The sequence below is a fragment of the Balearica regulorum genome, chromosome 1 (assembly GCF_011004875.1).
Source record: "Balearica regulorum gibbericeps isolate bBalReg1 chromosome 1, bBalReg1.pri, whole genome shotgun sequence".
Taxonomy (NCBI): Eukaryota; Metazoa; Chordata; class Aves; order Gruiformes; family Gruidae; genus Balearica; species Balearica regulorum.
In genome coordinates, this window is record NC_046184.1 from 151,575,031 (window position 1) to 151,588,841 (window position 13,811).

At 39.7% G+C, this 13,811-nt stretch overlaps 1 protein-coding gene across 1 annotated transcript in view; it reads left to right on the top strand.

Moving 5' to 3' along the window:
• RASA3 (RAS p21 protein activator 3) overlaps nt 1-13,811 on the top strand; it is a 143,711-nt gene that overhangs the window by 43,839 nt on the left and 86,061 nt on the right. Inside the window, exons 2-3 of the mRNA XM_075739171.1 lie at nt 165-282; nt 11,635-11,738. Coding sequence (XP_075595286.1) covers nt 165-282; nt 11,635-11,738 — 222 coding nt within the window. The remainder of the gene's footprint in view (nt 1-164; nt 283-11,634; nt 11,739-13,811) is intronic.

Consider the following 13,811-nt stretch of genomic DNA (forward strand, 5'->3'; position numbering starts at 1 on the left):
AAACAGAATACTGCTCCTGAGTTTAATAGAGACTTAACATTTGGAGAGAGAAATACAATGTAATACTGTGCTTTAGCCATGTTACTGACACTGCGTTAGTTGACTGATTTATAGATAACGTTTTAATATGTAAACTTTCTGGGTTTTTTCTTTCTTGTCTTTAGGTGAAGCCAAAAATCTTCCTACATATCCGGGGCCAAACAAGATGAGGGATTGCTACTGTACTGTAAACCTGGACCAGGAGGAGGTTTTCAGGACCAAAATAGTGGAGAAGTCATTATGGTAACAAATACGTGTATACATGTTGTGTCAATTCTTCTCATTCTGTGCTTCCTATGTTTGTTTAATGTTCCAAAGGTACTTTTTTGGGGGAGGAGAGAGGATGAATATCATCCTTCTTCCAGTTTTAGAGAACATTAGTGGTAGAACTACTGATGTCACGAGGAGAGAGGATGAATATGATCCTTCTTCCAGTTTTAAGAACATTAATGGTAGAACTATTGATGTCACGATTCCTATCTGTGTATATGGGAAAATGTCTTCACCAAGGCAAGCCATATTAACTATTTTCCTAAGATTGTATAGCCCGTACTCCTTTCCTTCTACAATATTTGTTTTGAACTTCCCTAAGCTTTTTGGAACTCAACTTACAAGGGAGCATTGAACTCCATTTTGTGTCTGTCTATCTAGAATTTTGCATTGGTCTAGCTACCCTAATGGGTGGAGTTAGGGGTGGTTTTTTTTTCTTCTGTCATGAGGCTGCAACTGAAAGGAGAGGTTTGAACATAAGATGCCTGTCTGATTATCTTGGACACTTCCTGTGAGATTGTAGAAGCTAAATGTAGATGAAACAGAACGAGAAGCATGTAGCAAAAGTTAAAATGCTTTCTCCTGGAAATCCCCAAACATAAAAAAAAATAATAAAGGGAACAAGGCTGGGCATATATGTATACTCTGGCAAGCGAGCCTTTTTTTTGGAGTTGAAGTTTATAATTTTTACCTTAACATATAAAGTGAGAAAAGAGTGAGAGTTGAGTTAAGCAGTTAGGAATTTGCTCTTTGTCTTGTTATTGCAAATAATTTACTTTGGGAAATGGCTCTAGACCCCACCCCCAACCCCTCAGAAGTACCTAACACATTTAAGAATGTGGATCTGAGTAGCTTGAAGTGGGATTTATTCCCTTAAGTCACTTCAGTTGTTCTCTCGCATAATTTTTTGTCATCTTTTAGTCTTTATTCCTCATCTGGTATTCTGATATACTGTACTGGGGTCCATAATGGAGACTTTTGTGTCTTGAGGCATTTATATTGGCTAAACACAATTAGAGTGTTTTTGAATTATGATGCTAACACTTTCCTGTCTGTAGTGTACTATATTTAAAAAAAAGTGAAAAAGCAGACTGAGCTGTATGCGCTGCTTTTTTTTTTTTTTAACAATAACTGACATGCGGTGTCCCTGAACTGGTTGTTTCTCTGAAAGTGTAAAAACTACTTTGTAACTCATTTCAATTAATACCTAGGTCAACCAACTCTAACCCTCCTGGTCACAACTAGAAGTTACACAGTGGGGTTTTTTTGCTGGATGATCATTAGTGCTTTGCAGGGAAATGGAAGGTGAGGAGTGGGGATGTATGAGAATAGTTGATGTAATTTCCTTGAGCTAATCCAACTAGTATTCTATTGAGAAAATGAACTCTTAGTAGTAGGAATAAGCAACAAGTGTAATTCATTCAGCGGAAAAAAATTCCATCTGTCTTTAGATATCATTATAAAGCTGAAGAGGTACACGGAGGCTGTGCAGAACTGGAAAGTTTCTGGTTTCCTGTGAAGCAAAGTTCTTTTTGTTAATTGAGGTGAATTCAGAGGAGAGCAACTGATTGATCAGAGGTCTGGAAAAAAACATAACTGATGATGAAAGCTTAAAAGATTGGAATTGTTTAGCCTAAAGAAGAGGGATGAGAGTAGATATAACCATGTAAATATATTAAATATCGAAACAAAAAAACCCAAACAACAAACCCCCGAAATAAACTTGAGAGAGAGGGAATTGCTCTGTATGTCCAGTATGGATATTGCAAGTAATAATGGACTTAAATTGCAGTGGGGAATGAATTTTAGCTTAAGTTTTATTGTGAAGAAAAATCTTCCTGTTGGTAAGGATTCTGAAGCATTGGAGTAGACTGTCTTGGTTTTTCCATATTTATTGCTGAAAGTTTTTAATAATTTCTATATAATCAGTCCTGACCAAAATATGGATCTTCCTGCTTTGGAACAGTGGTGGACCAGATGACCTCTCGAAATTCCTTTACAGTCCTGTTTTCTTTGATCTGAGGGTTGACTAAAGATGATCATCTTCGTTGTTGTTTCTTCTCCCAGTGAATTCCTGTTTTAAGTGCTAGTCTTCCTTCTCCCTCTGTGAGCTTCTATTTGCAAGTAGTATTTTTGAAAAACTTGCTTCTTCACAGGCCCTGAATATCCACTTATAGACATTGATGTCAACTGAATTTTGCATTTATCCATATAGATGTTTCCCTGTCCTTGTTTTTCTGTTGCATAAAAGAAAAGCAGACAAAAAAATTCCCAAATACATGAATGGTAAAACTGGGATGTCTTCCCAATCTGTGAATAGGAATTGTTCTTACTTAGTGAGGCACACTCAAACAGCTACTTAATCTTTAATAGATGTAAACACGGTCATAAAAACAAGTGCATAGACTTCCAGAGGAAGATGTTTTTCAAATGATTTCAGACCATACTGCTGTCGCCTATTGTTTTTTGTAAGACTCCGAGATGAGCACATAGCCGAGGAGCCAGTCATGCTGTTACATTCTTTAATGCTTGTTGAGTAACCGTGAATTATTGGGCAGGCGAGGCTTATGTGCCCTAAGGCCCATGTAATTTGTATGCAGCAGAGAAATACCTGCTTTCATGTACTGGGTTTCTTTACCAGGCGCTTGCCAGCATAATAGTGAAGCATGTGTTGGGTCCCTTTTTCTGAGGTATCATGCGATATGTGATGTTAGATGGGAGCAGGGATGTGAAGCTGGACCAATGCATGACTAAAATAATTGAATCCTGCCTACATCTGCATGGCTGGCATTGAAGTGGGTGACACAGCCTTTGACCGTAGTTTGAAGGGGAGAACACTGGCTCTGCTCTGTTGTTCATGCCTATTTTCTGCTTTCTATCACTGCATGGCTGACACAGGGCTTGCTATAAAGTAAGTTTTAAGAATTGCCTGTATTTTCATTCATACTGGTAACTCCCTCATCTTCCAGTAAGATCAAAAAAAATAATTTTCATGTGTTTTTTGAAAAATAAGATGCTTTGTGTGACTGGCTGAATTGAAAGGTGTTTCATGTGCAGCCCTAGCACTACTGACTCTGAAATGATGTCTTCTCATTCAGATTTGTCCTGGAGAAGCCTATCTTTTCCAGCATATCTGCATACAATGACCTTTTTTTTTAATCTGCATTAAAAGGTTTATAAAGTCACACTGAAACACTGTCTTGCATACTTGGGAATTCAAGGAGTGCTTGCTTTTTTTCTTCTTCTTCTTTTTTTTCTTCTTACTCAGTTGAACTTCATTAAGCTTCTACTAAGTACTGCAGAAATGTCTATTTTTCCAGGCAGGCCTTCTGATGTAAAGCTTAAATAGACCTAGCAAATGGCAGAGAAGAAGCAGTTCTCTCTCCTTCCCAGGGGGACTAGGACGAATGTCCAGTTCTGGCTTGCTTGGGATATCTGTGGCAGAGCCTTCAGACTCTGACTCGTCATCTCCTGTGTTTTACACTGGGACAGTGTAAGAAGTTACCTCCCTGAGCTCTGTCCTAATCCTCTGCAACAGGCTGTGGCAGAGGGATGAGAAGACAGCCGAGAGCAGAAACCTCTTAAATCCACAAAGCATGAATCATTCAGAACTCTTAAGAACTGAACCAGCACATCCTGTTGCCCAGTCTGGTGCCCTTACGAGCACTCTGAAGAGAATCTCTGTGAGCCTGATGCCCTTTTTTATCGAAGTCTGCATCTCAAAAACTGAGAGCAGCAGACTGCTCCTCTGTTCAGCAGTCAGGTGGGACTCATAAATTACAATCAGGAACTTAAATCATTCCTGCCATCCAGCCTCTGTTGGCTTCTGTTAAACTGAATGGTGGCACTACTGCCGTGTGCTAGAAGATTTTGAGGGCTGCTGTGAGGATAACTTGGTAGCATCTGACTGAAACAAGTCAAGGGTTATAACATGGGCAGGCCTTTCTATGAAACCACAGAGCAATGCGAAAGTACTGTTTATGTGGGGCAGTTCAGGGTCATCCGACTTCTCTGGGGATCTTTGGACAAGCACAGTGAACGCATGGGTTGTTCAGGGCAAGCTTTCCAGGTTCCCAGGAAGAGAATCTTGAACTCTTCAAGCAGCACTGTTTTCATAAACTCCTTGGCACTAGCTTTTAGTAAGTTCTAAGAAGATCACATGCAAGTCATAAGATATGAGGAAGAAGTCAGTTAGAGCCAGGATTTAATATGCTTCTCTGTTTTGTATTTGTTGTTCAATATTTATATTACAGTCATCCACAAAGGCACTGAATAGAATTGGATCTGTTCCATATAACCTAGCGAAGATGTAGGTGAAAGGACTCATGTATTTTATGTCCTAAGGAACATGTGAGAATTTTTTTTTTTTTAAACGTACATATCTACAACTTTTCTTTAGTTCTGAGCTGGTAGTAGATAGCTCGACAAGAATGTTGCCTATTAATTTCCTTTGCTGAACCAACTACTTAGCTTCCCCCATGTGTAGCTTCAAACTTCAGGCTCCACCATTGAGGACTTGTTCCTAGCTACGGATCTTCCCTGAGGATAAATTTTATTGACTTGTTAGCATTAAGACTGACTTTGCCTTTGCTGTTTGCATCAAATGTTTCCATTCACTTAAAGGGCAGTGTCAGCTGCAACAGGAAATCAAGGCAGCTTCTCAAATCATAGGTGAAGAATGGAAGGAATGTGACATCTCTAAATTTGTTTCAAGGATATGAATAAAGGCAAAAACTGTCGTACGTTAAGAATCAAATGGCTGACAGTGTGTGCTTTAGAGAGATGAGCCAAGCGTCTTGAGTCTGTGATTATTTAGTTCTCCACTATTTCACTGAGGAATTTTTCACGTGCTAAACATAGTGATCAAAGCCTGAATGAAAGAGCAAATGAAGCCAGAGGCACTTTCCCCACCCCCAGTCTTTTTCTTGCTAGTCTCCAGTGAAGGTAACAGTGAGAACTACAAGTCTGCAGTGTGCTTGTGAGTGTATTATGAAATGTGCTGTAAATTCATAGTTAAGGCTGTGTTCTCTGTAAGAAGAGGTTTCTGTGTCTCTTTTAGCATTAAATCAGGTAACAGATTCACTCAGTAGCTCTCAGGACTTTCTCTAAGTAATTCTGCCCTATTTAACATTGCTATTTTTTTAATTCTAGGCTTGCTTAAACCCTTTATTTTCCTGTGTTTGGAGTTCATGGCTGCGTAGCTAAACTTCTCTTGGGTTCCGATAACATCTTGGATGCAGGCCACTTCTCAAATATTAAACACAAAGTTGTTTCCCTCAGTTGGAGTGTTGCCAAAATTAGTTGTTGTATCTGAGTTAGTTCCATTAGCTCCTTCCATATTCTTAAAGTTGCCAGGTCACCTCTTTGAAATAACAGCTTTCCCCAGCCTGGAGGCCTTAAGTAAAGAAGCCTTGAGCTGGATGCTGTAGCATGTTCTGCTGTCTACATGTTCTGTAACTTCTCTCCAGCATGCTCCCAGCTTGTTCCTTGGTGTGCTGTCTGTGCTACGGTCTGCCATCTTCTGCACTCGACTGCATCTAACCGTGGCTTGAATTCTTAGTTTCAGTAGACTTCAATTCTGAAAACACCCCAAGCCTTTAAGGGGAAGGGATAAGACGGGTATGGGTAAAACTTCAGCCTGGTCAGGGTTATTTTTGAAGGCAAGGACTGTGTGGTTGTGTAGGGAAATAATACAACTGGGAAGGTCGCCAGGAAGGGAAGCAAGACTTAATGGAAGGAGGAGAATTGAAGTGAGCCTTGAGACCCAAGGCAGGGTTTATGAATGAGAGCGTTTATCCACACGAAAAGCCACCCATGTGAATAACAATTGTTGCTGTTGTAGGCTGCTCTGAGTGATTAAAAAAATAAAAATGTAAATGCAGCTGTAATGTGACTTCTGTTGTTTCTGTGTGTCATCTTACAGAATATTTTAGGAGGTGACTAGGGGCCAAACGGCTGCTGCTTAAAGTTATCATAATCCCTGTAAGCCTCATTGAGCCGAACCAGCAACTGTCAAGTGAGGATGATAACTATAGCTAGTGTGTCTGTCTCTCTCTTCTGAACATAGGGTTGAGAAAATGCACACTGCTTTATTTTTCATCTGTGCAGTAGGGGTGGTTGTGGCTATAACACAGCAGTGTCCATCTGGGTGTCTCTGCACAGTGACACAAGAAAAAACTTGCTTAGGCTCGGTGGATGCTTGAAAGGCTGCAGCCTGCACTCTAACAGTGGGCATAAGTGGTATGCTTGGATTTAGACGTTGCCTTGTGTGCCGTATCCTTCCTGCTGTGTGTCCTCTGCCAAATCTGTGCTTCAGATATAATAGTAGGTATTTTTAATAAATTGTGTAAGGAAGCTACCATGACATCTGCCGACTTTGGCTCTTACAGAGCCTGTCTTTCTTGCCTGTCGTGTTGTAGCTCCGTGTCTAGTAGGAGACTGAAGTGTATTCAGATTTTATTTGGCTTGCTGCATCTGCTTTGAATAAACCTTCTCTTCTCTAGCCCACTCCCTTTACGTACGCTGCAAAGCATAGTATAAAACTTATTAGCCAAGTAGAAGAAAAAGCTTAGTAGTAGAAACAAACAAGTGTACTCCTTTGTACAGACTGATTTTGCTTCCAGCTCACATGGTGATGTGAACTCTGGTCTTCAGTTCATGCGACAGGATGAATCCAGTATTTCTAAATGTTTTAAAATAGTCAGAGGATGTGGAGTTGTCTGTGGCATGTTAATAGTCCTTACTTTCAATCACAAAACCAGTTTAAATAAAAAAAATCCATACACAAAGACTTCTGGTTTGAGGAGTTTCATTATTATTCAGCATGCAACTCTTTCACTTCATCCACTGAAGTACTGGTGCCAAAACAAAAACAAAACTGCTTTACTGAATCCCAAGTATTGAGAAACAAGCATGAGGTTTTGCAACACAGCCTGAAACTAAATAAATGTTTCTACACTGAGATGTGTTTTATGAAGTCTCTTCCTCTCTGTTAATATTATTTGCGATGATTTCAGTAGATATCTGAAGGTATGAAATTAAAGTTGCAAGTATGCCTCTGGAGTTTAGTAAAACATGTAAAAGAACAAATTTTGAACCTTTTCTAGGGGAAGAAGTTCACATTTATGTTTGAAATGAGGATTTTCTTCCATATTTGCTTTCATTCCACTTGATCTACACAGTACTTTGTTTCTCTTCTCCTTCCCTGTCTCCTCCTAAAAATATCCAAGACACACATTAGAAGAGATTCAAAAATAGATACCTTGAAATGGGAAGGGCTCTAAGTTGGATAGCTGTATGTGAGTGAAACAATACCTAGAGAGAACTCTTTGGGTCTGATTTCCTGGTATTCCTGCTCCTGTGAGCATTCAGAACAAACAAATTTTTGGTGAGGGGAGAGTATGCCTGAAGATTGAAATCCATTGCGCTATTCTTTATGCTTTTACTTGACTTTTTTTTTTGTGTGTCTCTTATGTCATGACAGCTGTGAGAGCATCCTAAGGAAAGTGTCCTGAGGAGGCACCTTGTGTGCCTGAAAGCTTGGAGCAAGGATTTGAAAATTGGTACAGATCTTTCTCGGTAGTTTCTAATCCCCTCAGGAAAACAAGAGAGAGTGACTTAGGAACAAATCCCACTTCATATCTAAATCGTAGTTGATAGCGGCACTGATACTCTTCTCATCACTGCGATAGCAAAACTAAAAAGAAATTAGTAAAACTGTTCTAAATTTAGTAGTCTTTGTTGAAGAAGCTAGGTTTGAAAATGCTTTTATATTCTGCTTGGAAGGAGCTGAATTGCATTTACAGTGGAGGTCTACTGTTTCTGTCCTTGCAAGATCTTCTCTCAGCAGTTACATCCCATCACTTATTTGAAGCACAGGAGAAACTGAATTATGATAGCACTGGTCTTGTCCATGCCCTTCCATTGTGACCATACTGATGTGCAGCCTACGCTGCAAGATTGAGCGAGGGGGCCCTCATTATTTCTTCTCCTCTTTGAACAATTAAAATTTCTCCTGAGCGTAGGGTTCGTTAATCTACAAGGAAAGCTGAACTCAAAACCTGGAAGTTTAATCTGAACTCACTGGGTTCTGAAAGATTCCTGAGTTTTCAGCCAGGCTAGTTCTACTATTTGTTTTGGAAGATCTTGTCAGACTCCTGAGGGCTGTGTAGGCAGATGCTGCTGCTTTTTATTAATTGCTATGTCAAAATAAAAGTACTTGCTGAAGCCCCATCAGACCAATTCTGGCTTTTAGGAGAGAGGGGACACTGAAGGAGGGATTTAGCTGTTCTTTTGGAAAAACCATTCTGGAGCCCTGGGGCTCATGCTCAAGATAAGTTAGCTTGGGAAATAAATCATGGGGTTTGACTGCTGCGACCTCTTGCTCTTCAGGTCTGGGTGGGAGACAAAGCGAGTACTGTTCTGAAGAGATACATGGAGGAAAAGCACATATTTAACTGGAAGCTGAAAGTATTTGCGTGGTTACTTTTGATTCCTTCAGAAAGAAGATACTGTTTCTTCAGAGCTACACAGGATTGGGGCAGAAGGATATCAGATTTATCTTGATGTGTATCCTTATATCCTTTTATATCCTATAAAATTTTGCTGGCTAATTATCTAGCGCAGAGTGAGTGCACTTGTGTTGGAAATCTGCTTGCTTATATTAATTAAGAACACAGTGCACCTCAGGGGTGTTACCTGAGCGATGAGAGGTTGTGAATCTACAAGGGGTACAAGATCTTGGAGGGGGAAAGCCAAGAGCAGAACAAAGCTTCTCTTCTCTTGACAGCAGCCACAAATAATGTATCCTGTGAAGAGTACTAGCCAGCAGGCGCTGCTCAGACTAATAAGCCTTGTGCCTAAAAGTGGTGACCAGATGTGGTCCCTGCATGGCTAAGTCAGCCTTCATAGCATTTCTTCTGTTAATTAGTCTCTTTCTGATACTGTGTATTGGATTAGATGCTTCCTGTTGTCCACTCTACTTTTCTGAATTTTGTGTTTGTTTTGCTGTGGTGTGGTCTTAGTTATCTTCTGCTCCTGACCGCCACCAGTGACAACATTAATAGGGGACTTGCCAAAGGCCCCAGTTGTTGTCTCTTCCACTGCTCTTTCCACCCTGAATCAGCTGAGCTGAATTAAACTCTCTCTTGTATTTATGTTGCCTTTAGACTTCCACTATACTGAAGCTTCCCTCGTATTCTTGATAGAGGATTGGGTATATAATCCACAGTTCATTAAGTATCATTTCATTCTAAGGTCATTAGTGAGTAAATTCATCTGTCATGTTCTTCCAGCAGAAAGGACAATTTTATGGCTGAACAGAGTATTAGGGCTCGGAATGATGCAAGTGTTTTGCATGTATAGTGCACTAGGTATTTGGGCAATGTTTATGCATTTGTGTAGCCCCCTTGGGTTAAGCCTGTGCGTGAAAACTTGCACCAAGTGATGTGTACAGAATGAGGCCCTTGGGGCTGCCACCAGGGACAGTCAGTTCCCAGTTTGGTAGAAGCTGCTTGTACCAAAGAACTCGCGTGTTTTGTGCCTGAAGCAGTGACTGCTGAATTCTTGATTCCAAATAAAACATCTTGGAGCAGAATGGGTAAAGAGGACATAACCAAGGGTGCTGAATTGGAGGGGACAGTTGGGACAAACATTCAAACCAGCTGCCATTTCCAGCTGTTAGATTTTCTCCCCTGCCTTCACAGTAGGGATGACCGAACGGGGCTCATGTTGGTTGCCAGAACTTATGGCTGGGTGCATTTATTTGAAAGAATGGGAAACCATTTCAGTCATGGAAGTTTAACCTGTGGGTATGCTTTGGGCTTCGTTGTTTTTCCAATATGTTCTTCCACGTGGCTGGCGGAGCGGTGACTTAAATAACGTTATTACTGAATATTGAGTGATGTCTCTGGACTTCATGAGATTAATGTGGCATATTCCCTTCAAACACAGAGTGGCTAGCTAATTTACAGTGCCTGTGTGTTTTGAGTGAGACTGGTCAGCTAGCTCTAGAGTGAATGTGGCCATTCTGGAGGAGTGTATTTTTACTGTAGGCAGGAATACAAGCAAAACTGTATGGTGATGTAAAATATCTGGAAAGAAGCCAAGGGAATGACCTCTCTTGACAAAATGCTGAAATATTTAATGTTAATGCAAGGAACTGTTAATAATTTTTCATATATCTAATTTTCTAACATACAAAGCCTTTGATAATGATTAAAGCTACAGCACAATTCTGTCCCATTTTTTGTGCTTAGCCAAGACAATAAGGAGGTCTGTGTTTAAAAGGGGAAGAAAAAAATTCTCCTGGCTTTCAGCCTTTTGGAATTAGATTTATTTTTAAGTCTACATCTGCAGTGCTTGCTGTATTTGTCCATATGACTCAAATTGCATGCACTCATTTAGATCTACTGAAGCATGAGTGACTTGGAATGAAAAGTCTATGTAAAATGGTAGACCTGTCAATGAATAAATAATGTTGATATGTGCTTATAGTTCTTAGGAGTAAATCCTTAACCATATAATTGGATAGAGAGAAACTGAAAGGGTTGCTATTAGGTGTCTGAGATTTTTCCCATTTAAATTGGTAGGATCCAAAGAAAGCCCCTTAAGTTTCTAAAGAGTTTTTTATGCTGAGATAGTATTTATTTTTTTTAAATCTGGTCTTACTGTAGAAGAACTTATTCTATACAATTCCAGTAAGCAAAAATAGGCAGATATGCAGTGCTATCAGGTAACAACCATCATGCCAGCTCCAAGGCTTAGTTACTGTCAGTTGACTGAATCTGACTTTAAATAAGAAACTTTGCAGGGGATAAGAAAAGAAGCAATAGCTCTAGGCATTTTATTTTAAATAAACTAAATCCTTTAAAAAATACAGAGATATGCCATGAACCACGCTGTTTTTCTCATCCTGTTCATGTGTGTGCTTTTGCGATCTCTGTCGTAATGGTTTATTGTAAGCATAGTGTAGTAGTAGGGGCCTCTCTCCACCCTTCAAGGCACCCTATGTTAACAAATAATGTGGTCTCTGCCCTCTTTGTTTAGGGACACTTGTTTTCCAGATAAAAATAACTATCTGTTCTTTTTTGCACATTAAGAAATCTTATTCTGTGGGCATTTAAGATAGTTGGGAGGAGTCAAAGTAGAACTATGCTTCAAGGTGCACATTCATGGGGGGGAAAGACCATCACAGTCCAAAGTGATGTTCTGGGTATGAAGTATAAACAAACATACTGGCTCCTCCAGGATACCAAAACTAATTTATTTCTTTTTTTTTTGTGTGTGTGTGTATGTGTTTATGTGTATGTTTTTTTGTTTATCCAGCCCCTTCTACGGAGAAGACTTTTACTGTGAAATTCCTCGGACCTTTCGCCATCTGTCATTTTATATTTTTGACAGAGATGTTTTTCGAAGGGATTCCATCATAGGTATGTGTTCATAAATTATATTTTCTTTACAGCTTACTTCTCTTGGATTTTAACTGTTAGATTGTATGTAGTCTTATGAGTTGAGGTGTCTTGATAGGACTGACAATGACAGTAGTAAGTGCAGCTCAGTATTACAGAATCATAGAATGGTTTGGGTTGGAAGGGACCTTAAAGATCATCTAGTTCCAACACCCAATTGCCCTTTTTTTGTCAAGTGACAAAAATGCCTTCAGTATTACGTATTATGAAGAAGGCTGGGATAAATGCTGTCAGTTATGATAGCAAATCGAGATTGCAGTTTAACTGAAATAGGCCATAAAGCATTGTTTAAGTGTTTGCAACATTGTTTGTTACTGCACTGTCTAGCAGTTTTCCAGGGCTCATTACACTTACCTGCGTGCAGTATTGTTAAACTAAGGCTACCTTAATGACATGCAGATTAATAGCTACTGGTCATGGGTACCCACAGTACAATGATGACAGAATTTTATAGAGAGTATCAGAGCAAGCTGTTGCCTACAGAATAGCTCTGTAAGACTTCCAGTGCCTGTTTGACATGGGCAAGACCTCTGCTTTTCCAGATTTATTTGCTGTGCATTTCACCTGCAGCAAGTTGCATAACACTCCATTTATCTCTTCAGGGCTAAAAATATTGTAAAACCTTAGTTGTTATTGAGGGGAACAGTTTCCGCTTTAAGTCATTGTAACTGTTTGGATTTTTTTTTGGTTTTTCATCTCTCACTTTTGAAATAAGTCATGTATGACTACCATTTTTCTTATTCCAATATAACGTAACTATAGCTATCAGTGAGGTCTGTATGTTTTGACAGAGCTTGTACTGAGGAAGTTGTCTGATGCTGAGCAACAGTTTGTATAATGCTGTAAAATACGTTCTGTTAAAGTGCATGGGGTGGTGGTGCAGATCTCTTCATATGTATCTTTACAGTATGCTAGTTTATCATGCAGTCACTAGTTTTTTCTTTAATTACTGTTTTACATTTTACATATGAGCTAGGAAACTGGGTTGTCATTCTCTTTATGTCCCTAACTGAGCTCATGTGTGTACAGCATCTAGCAATCTGGCATCCTAGGGAGGTCAGGGTCAGTTTCTGACTTTTGAGTGAGCTTTTGGAAAGCTTTTTGGTCTCTCCAATCTGTAGTTTCCTCTTGTAACCTGAAAGTAGTACCTCCTTTCTTTCAACTGATGAGTTTTTCATTGTTGAAATTGCCTCATCTGATTTCCTGTGTGTCACTGGTTTTCTGCAGCTGCAGTGACCCATGAACAGGCCACGGACTGGGATCTTTGTTGCTCGGGGCTTTACTCCCTCTCTTGGAACAAGGGTCTCTGAACACTTAACACCAGCAAGACCCATGAAATCGCAGATAGAGAAGTGCATATTGTTTGCTTTTCTCCATGTTTCCGAAGTTCCCGTTTTAATAATCAAGCTCTGACATTGGAGGGTAATTCTTCAGGAGCTGCTAGAGTAATCTTGTCCTAAAGGTACTGGGAGCAGTTCGTGAAAAGGACTTGCAGAAGATATAAAGAGACTTTTGTTTGGATGCTTGAATGATTGATCAGGTTTCTATTTTTCACTACCTCTTCAGGAAACAGCAATGTTGACTTTTGTATGTGTTGCAGAATCCATAGGTAGGCAGACTGGTGTGTTACGATACTGATGTAGCACTGAAAGTCGACACTCCAGTGTTAACCTGTCTCCATTGAGATTTTACAGTGCATATTAGCTGTTATAGTCTGAGTTTTTCCCTTTTCCTCCCTCTGTTGCCCTCCTTCCTTATCACAGGCATATTTTGAAGACCACTTCAAAGATGTGGAAATGTGATAAATAACAAGAGAAGAAAAATATCCAGAATTACTGTCACTTTTGATACTAACTCTACAAGTTCTGCTTGTAATAGGATAATGTTCTGGAAAGAGAACAGTGCTCCGGAGTAACTGCATGGGATTATTTTCAGTAGTTCCTGTTGAACAGGAGTCAGCAGCAGCAAAGCTAAACAGTGGAGATTTTTTGAGAAAGGGAATTCTTTCATTGGAACAAAGCCTGTAATATTTAA